Below are 13,176 nucleotides of genomic sequence, written 5' to 3'. Positions count from 1 at the left end.
AAAAGAAGAAGAAAAACAAGTGATCTAGAACTATGGTAATTCATCATTTTCTAGAGCCGATTACTCAGAATTTTAGGATTGATTGGCTTTCAATTATACTTGCCATTGTGTTTAAAGTTTCATGACAAAAATATTTATACTTGCTACCATTTCAAGGCAAAAAGAGTCCTTTCTTTCAACTCCCTAGACACACTTTTCTGAAATAACCTTAAAAATAGAACAGCTAATTCAATCTGTGTGCCCTGGCCTCTTACCTGCGTATCCAGGTCTTCACCTTTGACACAGAGGTTGGCATCAATGACGTTTAGTCCCACCAGCAGGCCAACGATCACGGCTCCTTCCTCCTCTAGCATTACTGCTGAGCTCTCATAGAAATCACTGTGGACAGATATCAACATAAACACAGTAAGTTATAGAGGTATGTTTGGCAGTGGTGTTGTCTGATGTATTGTTCTTACTATGCGTGTACTGTAAAATGATGCATGCAATGCATTTATCATTCCAATTTGTGTCCAAGTTATCGATCCAGGTACAAGCTTCTAGAGCTTTAAGGTGAGGAGGTAAGGTTTTTAAAGAATCTCGCAATCTCTGTTTTTAAAATAAAGTTCAAATGGAATATCAGCATAAAAGTAAAATAAATAAAGTTGAAGTTTATGTGGCTAACAGTCTGTACCTGAGCAGGTCTTTCCTGGTGATGAGCAGTCGTAGGTAGTCTGCCAACCGTTTCTGCATGAGAGCCAAACGAAGCCACGCCCTTGCCCTGCCCAATGGAGTCCTGGAAAACAGAAACACAAAAATACTGTTAAGCGATAAAAAATGTAAAACCTCATCTTCACCCCACACCCTTCACCTTCATGTGCACACACATGCACTCTCTCTCACAATGTTTGTACTACAGTACATTTTAAATGTTGACATTTTTGTAATTTTGTATTGATTTATTTTATTATGAGCTATAGATTTTAGATTAATTAAAAGTCATTTTAATTTCACATCCTTGTATTTATTCTGTGGTGTAGGGTTATATGTGGGTGGGGGTGCTGAGGGTAGGCCATTTGCCCTTACCCCCAGAAAATCTCCCTCTTTTTCACAGCCTAATGTTGGCATGGCAGGTATGTCTTTAAGTCCAGGCTCAAGGTTTATAAAACCCAGTCCTCCCACATATCTGTCTGACTCAGCATGATCAGAGGAAACAGACTACAAATCTACTTGTTTTCCAGCGTTAATGTTCCTCTTTCTGTATGAGCAGTTGACACAGGGTAACACAGGCTGTTAGGCCTGTCACAATTATTACATACTGTAATCGCCTGATTGCAATTACTTAAAGCTGTTCCATTCATCTGTATAATATCAGCTGGATGAAACTAAAAGAAATGTCTAATTTCTATCATTACTTCCGCAGATTTCTCCACACTCTCCACGTCATCTTGTTGCTCCCTGATAAAATATATAATATAATTAGCGTTCCTACCCTGAAATAATCTACAACGCCAGTGTGGAACATTATTCCTGTGGCGGTGGATGACAAGGATATTGCCTGGCCATAAGTACATTGTTTATTTTGATTGGCCAGGCGTTTCTCAAGCCACACTGGGCAAATTAAAAAGATAGGGTTAAATAGCACAGGGGACTGGTTAACAGACAGAATGTGTTCTTCATTCTTTTATGAACAGAGCAGGAATTATGGGGAGAGAGAAGGAGAGTGGAAATGCTGAAACAAAAACGTCATACTGTTGGAATTATTTTATTCACGTTTATGAAACTCTTTTAAACATCCAGGAATTGGCACTATAACAACAAGTCAGCTCAAATGACAGAGACAGAGGAAAGACAAGAGTGAAAGTATTTCAGTCTTAGGTACTTTCCTCCACAGGCTCAGGTAGTGTTCTCATGTTACAAGTGTGTGTGTGTGTGTGTGTGTGTGTGTGTGTGTGTGTGTGTGTGTGTGTGTGTGTGTGTGTGTGTGTGTGTGTGTGTGTGTGTGTGTGTGTGTGTGTGTGTGTGTGTGTGTGTGTGTGTGTGTGTGTGTGTGTGTATCCATGCCCAGTTGCCCACGCATGGTGGGTAACTCATCTCACTCGTCTTCCACACAGTCAGGGCTGCCACTAGCATTCAATAGTGGGGTTATGATAAAAACTAAAAGTCAACAACTGCACTTGCAGGTGACACATAGACATCTGAAATAAATTAATGAAAATAACAACTGCTCAGAAACGTGTCCCTGATGTTGACACTTGACAGGCTGGTTAAAGCAGCGGCACAGGTGTCTCAAAGCAACAAGTTAGAAATGAGTGACACTGTTCAATCGACTGCACCATGTAAGCTCAATCCATTATGATGTATAAGAAAGAAAATGTGTTATGTGAAACATTTTGTAGTTACAGGAGGGACAGCATTCTAGATTTTTGTCTGCTTAGTGTTGACTTTTATGATGGCTGCAATACCAATCATAAAAGTGCTCTTCATTATAAAGTGAGACAGTTATGGCATAGACTGAGACAGCAGGTTGAAAACACAAAGGCATTGACAGCTGTGGGAGTACACGATACATACAGGCGTTCACTCATGCACAACGGGTCTGGCCCGCATAAATCCCAATGCCAAATCTGGCCTGTGAGCTGAAATAAGTTTGACACCACTGCACTGTGCATTATTTGGTCAAATGGATATAAATACTAACCAATAAGAACATGTTTTTTACATGCATACTTCAACTACAACCCAACTTTCATTCTCTGCTTAAGTTTCACTTTTACTTCCCCAGGCACTTCAGGCAAGGGCCTGAGGTGCTTTTGTTTCATGATGTCATGCATGTAACAGCATGAGCTGTGATTAGTCAACATTGAAGGGGATAGACATAATACAGTACATACAAACCCTGTTATACACAGCATGGCCTACGGCCACACCATGAAAATGCTGCAATGGTTTCAGGACAGACAGACTGAGCAGGTAGAGGCGTCTGTGTGTGTGTGTGTGTGTGTGTGTGTGTGTGTGTGTGTGTGTGTGTGTGTGTGTGTGTGTGTGTGTGTGTGTGTGTGTGTGTGTGTGTGTGTGTGTGTGTGTGTGTGTGTGTGTGTGTGTGTGTGTACACACGCGCATAATTGCTTACTTAAGCCCAGGCAGGTCTCGTACAGAGGCTGATATCTCTGCTGCTTCAGGACACAGTTTCTCCACCAGTTCCAGAGGACCCCACAGGGACTTGTTGAATCCCAGGAAGGACTTCTTCACTGGAAACAAACACACACAGACCAGAAGAGATCAGAGAATCACAGTAAAAGAAAGGGTAACAGAGAGAGAAAGAAAGACAGACAGAAACGGTTAGAAACAGAGGGAGACAGAAGCATAGAAGCAGACAGAAAGGGACAGCGAGACAGACACAGGGACAGTGAGACTTGTCAATACTTAGAAGGTTTGAGAGAGAGAGAGAGAGAGAGAGAGAGAGAGAGAGAGAGAGAGAATCAAAGCCTAAAACCGTTTTAGTTCTGTTAGTCATTCAAATTGCAAAACCATTGACAGTCTCTCTCTCACATTCACACGATTATGACATTTTACATGGCAATTAACTCATTCAGTGCCAAAAATATTTCTGGCTATATCACCCCTGTGCCAAGGCCAAAAATACATTGTAAAAAAAAAGTGCTTAGGAGCCGAGATACAGCCTTTTTCAGTAAAAAGTTAAACAAGAAGTGAATGGAGCAGCAAATCTTCAAATCATCATATCTTGGGTTCTGAACCTTTTTTTTCAAAAAAAAAAAAAAAAAAAAAAAAAAGATTTTTTTTTGAGTTTTTTTTTTTTTTTTTTTTTTTTTTTTTTTCATGACGTCTCAGACGTCATTGGCACTCTGGGCTTATGAAAAACGTGACGTCTGCGACGTCATTGGCACTCAATGAGTTAATTGTCACACAAATAATTGCGATTAACGATAATTTTTTTTTTGTTGAACACTGAAATATATGAATAGAAATTACAAATTTATAATTGCACAGAGCAAATATGACAAATAACCTAAATATACAAATGACTGACATATTTAATAATTTTATACTAAAACATGAATAATGGAAATAGACGATCTACAAGCTCACAACGTGTCGCATCGCGACACGTTGTGTTCTTGTAGATCTGCTATTTTCACTAATTTTGAAAATGTTTGAAAATATCAGAAACATTTTCAACATGGAAACGATTATGACGATTATGCTAAATAATTGGGATTATCTCGAACAATTGCGATTAGGCAATTATGTAATAATTGGGTAACCCTTCCTTTTACAGTACGGTAATTACCAGGTGGTGACAGGTCTAGATACACCCTCTCTCCTAACAGACAACCACACACACATTATATTTTTGAATTATACAATAAAATAAATTACCCACGCCTAACTATCAACACACACTCTGTCTTCTGATACACACAAATGCTCTCACTAACGTGCGTGCAGCCGTACACACACACACACACACACACACACACACACACACACACACACACACACACACACACACACACACACACACACACACACACACACACACACACACACACACACACACACACACACACACACACACACACACACACACACACACACAACAGACACAACTCTCTCACTAATACCTCTGAGGCCGTGTTTGAGGCAGTGTTCCATGACGACAAAGAACTGCTGCAAGGGAGGGTAGTCTGAGTCCAGTGTCCTTCCAAAGCTCAGAGCAGACTCTATGAGGCCTTTAATACTGAGCTTGGCCATGTTCAACAGGTTGGCTCGCTCCATGGTCATAGGATCCCGAAGGGCTGATCAACAACGAGACAGACACAAGCTTTTAAGAGATAATACAATGTTAGTACTATGGCAATGGCATGCAATTGCATTGACAGTATTCTATGCCTTACATTGGACAGACACACAAGTCTCTATGTGTTATTATAAGTCATGGAAAAAGAAGGAAGCGTTTCAAGGAAGGCATGGTAACAACGTGTAACAAGCTGTTGTTCTGTGGTCACATGGTCCCATGCTGGGGGGAAATGCATGAACACAGACACACACACATACACACACACACACACACACACACACACACACACACACACACACAAACACACACACACACACCAAATGCTACAATACCATGAGCGTGTTTGAGCAAGGCTACAGACACTCATTTTTAATTATGTTATTTTTTATGTTCTGTGGTAGCTGAGATATTATCACTCCACTTTATTAGTGGGTAAGAGGCGGTTTGTATCCGTTTGTACTTTCTTATAATAAAAAATAAAGATCCAAAAACGGTGACTGAAACGACTATTGTGTGTCACGCCTTGAAGAAGGCTGTTTGAGCCACAATGCATGGGTTGTTGTAACCCAGTTCTGGTTTAACATGCAGTCATGCACATCTATTGTCTATAGACAATAGACTCTATATATTTTAAATACATGAACCCTCATTCTGCTCACAACAAACTTTTGGATCTTTTTGTCAAAGACATTTGATGTTTAAACGGAAAAAAGAGCGGACCAAGAATAGAGCTGACCCCTCAACTAAGTATTACTTTACTAAGAATATAGGGATTAAGAGGTTAAGAGTTTCACCATGAAATAGCCGTAACGATAAAGGCTTTTAAACGTTTTGGCAGAAGAGCATAAGGTATGCATTTGAACTTCCTATCACTCCAAAGCGTTTCTGGTTTTCTGTACTGCTGTGTCAACTTGATTGACTTAATGGGTCAACTGTGGTGACTTGTGTTTGCCTTCATGTCATTACTTAATGGTGTTTGTTCCATGTAGCTGTTTTTTGTGTGCTTCAAATTGCTGTATGTCTCTTTAGCCAGATCAAACGTTGCAAACATGTTAGCCAGGTTAATGAGATTATCTCACATGAGATACTGGTTACTGGTTAAACATTTGCTTAGCACAGTTTTCTGAAGACAACCTTAGTCTTAAACCTAATGCTTAGCCTTTAGAGTAAATAATCTTTAACTACACCCAGGGTTTTGAGTGCTCTACAGTACATATGGATCCATGGGTCAATGTGTAACCAAGCCTCAAGTGAATTCATACATAAATGTTGCCTAGCAATGTGGAGCTTCATGCTTCAGCCTTAGAAACAATCTTACCCACTTAAACCCACTACAGTCTAGACATAGTAAATTGGACCTGAGTTGGCTCTGAATTAGACCGTTTTCCCCCCCTCTACAGCAAATCTATTTGCCAAAAATAGCCTTCAACTTCAAAAAGCCTTCAATTTAGAAGAATATATGTGCTACTTTTGGCTAATGTTCCCTCCAGAAAATGGATGCTGGGGTTCAAGTGGTTAAGCGAACAGGCCGGCCAAAAGTCAGAGAAGCTGCAGCTAATAACCACCAGAGCATAGCAATACATACGATGGATGGATGTGTTAGAGATAGTTACAGTAAATGACCAGAAAGTTACATGGAGGTGTTAGATGTGCTTGCTCAAAGGCACATGGCTACGTTTTGGACACTGTCTATACTGAGGATTGAACCTTCTGTTCTGTAATCCTTAAAGAAGCAGGTGGCCTCCTGAATGAGCCAAACAATCTGCCGATCAAGATGTCTTCCAGACTGTTCCAGTATCATGACAAATTACACTTGGTCAAGGTCATAATCTTGCAAGAACACCGAGTGGTCAGTTCAGTACAAATTGAGTGATTCAGTTTTTGTTCTAAGTCAGTGGTCCCCCCCCCCCACCTCCTTGGGGGAGTTCCAGTGGGTCTCCAGCTAAACTAGTTATATTTTAAACAACTTGAACCCTGAAAATAAATAGCCTATATACATCGCTATTTTAAAATAGCCAATATACAAGCTCACTTGTCGCAAATCTTGAAAACATTGTGAAAACATTTGAATCTTTTTTTATATTTTAACATCACAAATATTTTATGGGGATCCCTGGCAGTACATATTTTCAGATGGGGGTCTGCACATGGCCAAATACATATTAATTTGGGGGTCCATGACCATGACAACCGTTTGAGAACCACGGTTATAAGTAGCTCTGTTTCATTGTTCAACAGCATTAGCTAAACGTATACTCAACGGTTGGTCTGGGACGGCATTCGTTGCCTAGAAACAATAGAGCTGACTGAACTATTGGGGCCCCGGGTGCTTACAATAGCACAACTATTTCTGGTCCTTTAGCCTAATAGGAAAGATAAATAGGCTAATGTATGGAAGAGAAATAGAAGATAACTCAATTTGATCTCCCATACAAAGCATGCACTGTGCTTTTAATGTGTTTAAAATAGACAATGCAATGTGCTCTTTGGAATTGAATTTACACTAGATTTTAGCAGTCAAATATTTTCTTAAAGTGCAACTGGCAGAAATCTCACTCTCAGCCAAAATCGTCGACTATCGCACTTACTGTATAAACACAATACCATTCCATACCAGTCCAAGGCATGCCATTGTATATTGTTATGATGAATCTACACTCTACATTCCTCACAACGCACTTCAGGTAAACCGTGCTAACTGGTCTGTAGTATGGTACAAGAGATAAAGAGTATGACAATAGAACCAGCAGATACCAAGGGAGGGAGAAATATACAAGAATGACTGGTAGACAACAAGACAAGAATCTTAAGGAGTGGCTCTTGGCACAGAGACTCGATGATGTGACGTGATATATTAGACTATGTTGATTGTCAGAAATAGACACAACTCTAAGTATTAGCTTCACTTTAAGAGTACAACCTAATACAAAACACATAGGCCGGCCGTCGGCATAGAAATATCACTGTAGATATAGCAGGCTGAACCTTGAGATTTGATTGATTGTTTGAGAATCAATAATTGGACAATTCCGTGTCACTAAAATCAGCACAACTGAAATGCAGACATGAAATAGTTTGTACAACTCATGTACCAGCCCAATAGAAGCACAAAGTGCACAAGATTTGCTCTATGATAAGAAAGAGATGACAGGACAGATGAGACAAGCATGTCAAATTCCTTGTATGTGAACATACAGTACTTGGCCAACACACAGATATAGCCTACAGCTTTCTCGTTTTTTTAGGCATATGTCAGCCACTAACACAAGTCAATGTAACGAACTCTCTCTAGTGTCAGCTGACCTGAAGAAGGAGGAAATGACAATGACATAATACATGTATCACTGCACTACCCTCAGCTAATTTAACTAGCTAATGATGGTAAAATACTAGCCTTGGATCAAGACTATCATAGATGTATTTGTATCTAGGCTGACTTTTACTTTCATATCATAGATATGCAAATGTGTCAGAATCTATCAAATACATCTATGATAAAAAATACAAATGTAATTCAAAATGCTTCTGTATTTTCAATTAACAACAAACAAATCGGTGTCAATGGGGTTCACTGTTGTGTTCCTCGTTGATAATTCCATTTGTAGTTAAATGATTCAGGATTGGACTGTGAACAAGGGATGTGGTGGTGCTTTTCAGAGCTGCATCCATGGTGATAAACATCTGCATCCATAGTGATAAACATCTGCATCCATAGTGATAAACATCTGCATCCATAGTGACAAAGATCTGCATCCATGGTGATAAACATGTCTACCTTTGGCCGCCCACTCGTCGTCCTGCAGGGCTGCTGATGATGACCTGTGCTCTGGTACTTTGGGCAGGACATGGATGCTGCCAGAGAACGTCTCGGATGCTTTCCTGGCCAACGCAAAGATAGGAGCCTGCCATCGGCCATCCGATGCTCTCAGAGCACTGCTGCTGCTGCTGGTGGTACTACTAGCTTTATGATGATCTCCTGCACTAGCTTTATGATGATCTCCTACAACACCGGAGGATCTCTCCTCCTGCAGCCTCAGGATCCCAAACACCTGAGCTTTCTCCTTGTTGCTGCCGTCGGCTTCGGCTAAAGCCAGGTCGTGTTCCGCGGGCGATGCCATGTTTAAGTCTATTGTTATATTAGCATCTACACTAGACAGATGCATACGGTTAGCGAGCTAGCATTAATGGATCACTCAACCCCCGGCATAAAAATGTCTGGGGATCCAGACCCACCACTGGGGCTAAAAAAAAACACTGTCGGATCCAGTGCCACACAAACCTAACCGCTGCATATGGGACTGGCAAAAAAAAAGCTTGGAAATCTTCGGCTACATGCTAGCGAGCTGGTGGTGTCTCCTATGTAGCTGTTGTTTTGGGGGGAAAAAAATCTATGTTTGGCACCATGCACAGTGGTGTGGAGATTTGTTTACAACGAGTGCTGCTCTCTAACACAGCCTGACTCCTCATCCCGCTGCACCCTGTGGAGGGGCGGTGTCTAAAGGCTCACGAGACACACAAAGCACTACGTAATGGTTTTTGCGACGAGAGATGGTGTGGTGTGGCGCTGTGCTGCCCTCTAGTGTTCAATGTCGAAACTAAAAACAGCGAGGAGTGATGGTTCTCAAACTTTTTCATGTCAAGGACCCCTAAATGAATGTGTATTTTAGCCGCGGACCCCCATCTGAAAGGGATTTTGTGCCAGGAACCCCTTAGGAGATTTGTGGTGTTGAAAATGTCAAAAATATTCAAAAATGTTCAAAGAATGTCAAGATTGTTTGAAAATGGCTTATATATATAGGGCCCTGGCGGACCCGAACTCCACTTTGAGTCTAATGATTAGACCATGGACCACCATAACTCCGGGTCCATTTGACTCCATAAGTACACTATCAGAGTTACAGCAACATAAGGGTCCATTTGGCTCCTAACTATCATCATTTATCTGGGGACCCCCTGGAACTCCCTCAAGAACGTGGGTTCTTTGCTGAGGTCAGGATATGTGTCATGACCCTCATGCTATGGAAATCACACCCACCACCACCACCACTCACATGCAAGGCCACGCACGTCTGTCCATTTAATAGAAATGACCGACCCACCTTGGCTGTATGCAAGCCGCTCCATGCTCTCGCTGTGAGTGATGCCCCATCTGTGAAGGCTCTGCGGAGAGTACATGGTGAATGATGGACGGCTTTCAGAGCAGGTGAAGACTGTATAGTAAAGCAACTGGGGCCCTACTCAGTCTGGTGTGACCCAGTCGGGAATCAAGGCAGTAAATGGTGATGAGGTGAGCTGATCCACACACACTCTGGGCCTAACTGGTTTGGACTGTTCTCCTCTGGTGTAGTCCACTTTTATCTGGGGTGGTCTTGTCTCTGGGGAAATTAGAGGAATGAATATACAGTAGGTTGACAAAGTGAACTGGACCCATCTAGTCTCTTTTTCATGTGTCCTTTGGAAGAATTGGGGGCAAATGGAGATGGATGGGGCCTTCAAAAGGAGATGTAGAGTAGAGAGAGGCAGATCCAGAGAGACTTTGACACCTACTTTATTAGCGAACACTATAACCTTTTATGTTTTTATTTATTTGCAAATACGTATATGTTTTATTAGCTAAATGCTGTATAATGAGAACAAAGGAAGGACGATTCACTTCCAAGTGTTCCATAAGTATTTTATTAACCCACATGCCTGTGAATGAAGGCGACATCGTTGTGTTTATTTGATAGCAGTAGCTTGAAAGTAGCTTGATATAATTTCAAAAACATTGCTGTGACAATCTTCTAACTATATAGGAAAACAAAAGGGTACATTGAACAAAGAATCTGTTGAAAATTGATTTGCTATTTTTAAGATATTTATCAATGAATTAATGCCTAAACGTGTATCTCCGAAAGAAAATATTCTAAATTTGACAGGAAGATAAACAGTAGGGATAGATTGCAGGGTGGGGTGCATGGTACATAGCATAAGGTACAAAGAAAACAGAAAAAAACACTAGTATAGAGCCCTGAGGGACTCCGCTCAACTATATGGGGTTTAAGAGGTTAATACTAATGGGACACATGTACAGTAACAACACAGGGTCATCTTTGTAGCAACCTGCCTATAAAAGTCTAATATAGGCAGGTTGCTACAAAGAGGACAGTCTAATAATTAAACTATATTATGGACAAAGATCATGTATGCTTATAGAACAATTGCACAGTTTTAAAACAATAATAATCAGTGTTTATCTGATTATTAATCATTTTCAAAATGTCCACCTACTAGGCAATCTAACTGGTCATGATGGTGTCATTCCTGAATCCCAGAGGCATCACTGTAGTACATGTGCATAAAACATCACTTAGCCCATTGGGTGGTTTCAGGTGATTATATTCCCTTGTCAACGCAATTTATTAACAATACAATTCTCACCAAATTGAGAGATTTTACCTTTTGGTCAGAGAAGCCTGTACGGTAATCCGTTTCCACTAAGCCTCTCTCCGCCATACTGATTCATAAATTGCAGGATGCAAGTACGTACAGTGTCAGATCCATTACAGGTTGGGGTTAAAATGCGGAGCAAATACAAGAGCTCTCGCTTTGTCCGTCCTTATCCTCTCTCTCTCTCTCGTCTGAGTCTGTCTCTGGGCTCCCTCATGCTCTCTGGCTCACTAATCGCTCAGTGCTGACCAGGGATCATATGACAGGCTTTCTGCAGAGCAGTCCACTTCCTGGCTCTCTGTCTGTGCCAATGATTTACAAATATTCATGTCTGAATGTTTCTCTGACTTGGCTCGTTGGTACTGATCTCAGTCTCAACTAACCTGATCTGTGTCTTTCTTGATTTCTGTCTGTCTGGATAGCAGTTTCTTTGCCTCTGTGTTTCTCTACTGGTCCTCAGTGTTGTTGTTGTTCTTTCTTCCTTGCATATTTAATTCCATACCAGTTGTTATGCTATCAGCTTTTCTATTATTAATCTCTACTGTATCAAATGAGTGGTGTGTCTTGATTGGTACATCTATTTCATCAGTCTTGTGTATGCTTTCTACCTGGTATTGGTCAACTGAATCTATGCATGCCTTCCTGTCAGTCTGTTTTGCCTGTCTAAGATGCAGAGTGACTGGTCTATTGATCTACCATGTCTGAATCAAATAGAATGTGTCCATTGAACACATTTCTCCTAGATCAGCTTTCCTGGATTGATGGACTAAACATTCTGAAAATACTATGAAGAGTGTCCATTAAATGTGCAACATCATGAAAGTAAAAAACAAACAAACAAAAAAAGATTACAGAATGCTTCTAGACATATAGCATTGGAAGCATCAGTGTGTTTTGAATTTAGCATGTTGAAAATGTGGACTGAAGCAGGTTACAGTTTCACAGCAGAGCCTCTAATTCTACATACGCAGGGGATGATAGTGACGGAAGCAATGAAATGACAACCAACTTCTGTCTCTCTCACATGAGCTTTCCAACTTCCCCTCTCTTTATGCAACATTCCTTTATAATGAACCACTTAAGCTCTATTTTATCCTTTAAAACATATTTCCAGGAATAGCAAATCTATCTAATTTTGAAACATTTTGAAACTTTTTGCCTATAGTGACGTGTCCAAACCAGGCCCGCCAGGCTGAAAGAGGTTAAACCAAGTCTAAACAAACACAATGCTGCACACTGATATGTATATATTTGTATCTGCACATACCCCACCATAGGAACACACTCTTCCACATGACAGACAGTTGAATCAACCAATAATTTCTTTAGAGCTGAGCCTGTTCCACCAACCGGGTGTGGTGCTAGCTGTTTCATTGTAGTAGTCTGCCTGTCTTTCTGCAGTAGCATTGGGGTGGGGGAGTCAATCACACAGATTGCAATACACTTTTTCTTTTCTTTTTATTACTATTACTTTATTACTATATTATTACTATAATCATCATCGTGGTTAGTAGTAATTAAGTGATCATTTGAGAAGTTTTAACATCCAATGAGCAGGGAGAGATTTTTCAAAACAACAAACATTTTGTGATATTAGAAAGTTAGACCGATCAGTGTAGGTTGTCATTTCTGCTGCATATTACACATGCTGGAATGATGACACATAAATGTTATGCTATACAAATATACATACCTTATATGTGATATACATGATCATGGAGGGCAGTGTTGATCCATGAACTTGGTTCTGCTGCTTGACAGGTCTGAATCAGCAGTCTGGTCGACACTGATTTCCTGGCAAGGAACAACACTCAGATGACCCAGTTGAAATTGATAGACTTGGGCTTGAATTACCTCCCGGACAGAGATGTTTGGAGGAATTTTCAAGCTGGAACGGTGGTCATGTTCAGCTTGGGTCTGCTAGTCCCAGGCCAGTTGTATAGGTT

At 40.7% G+C, this 13,176-nt stretch overlaps 1 protein-coding gene across 2 annotated transcripts in view; it reads right to left on the bottom strand.

Moving 5' to 3' along the window:
• Positions 1 to 9,267, bottom strand: part of rufy2 (RUN and FYVE domain containing 2) — a 28,574-nt gene extending 19,307 nt beyond the window's left edge. For both annotated transcript variants that reach the window (XM_080439418.1, XM_080439419.1), the window contains exons 1-5: positions 8,577 to 9,267; positions 4,626 to 4,799; positions 3,113 to 3,230; positions 674 to 775; positions 255 to 378 (exon numbers count right to left, since the gene is read on the bottom strand). In XM_080439418.1, the coding sequence (XP_080295544.1) occupies positions 255 to 378; positions 674 to 775; positions 3,113 to 3,230; positions 4,626 to 4,799; positions 8,577 to 8,964 (906 nt within the window). In that variant the 5' untranslated portion in view covers positions 8,965 to 9,267. The remainder of the gene's footprint in view (positions 1 to 254; positions 379 to 673; positions 776 to 3,112; positions 3,231 to 4,625; positions 4,800 to 8,576) is intronic.
• Positions 9,268 to 13,176: the final 3,909 nt, after the last annotated feature.

This window comes from Gymnoscopelus braueri, assembly GCF_963280865.1.
Source record: "Gymnoscopelus braueri genome assembly, chromosome: 1".
NCBI classification, from domain to species: Eukaryota; Metazoa; Chordata; class Actinopteri; order Myctophiformes; family Myctophidae; genus Gymnoscopelus; species Gymnoscopelus braueri.
The sequence above is the reverse complement of the archived record's forward strand: the minus strand, read 5'-3'. Positions and strand labels throughout refer to the sequence as shown.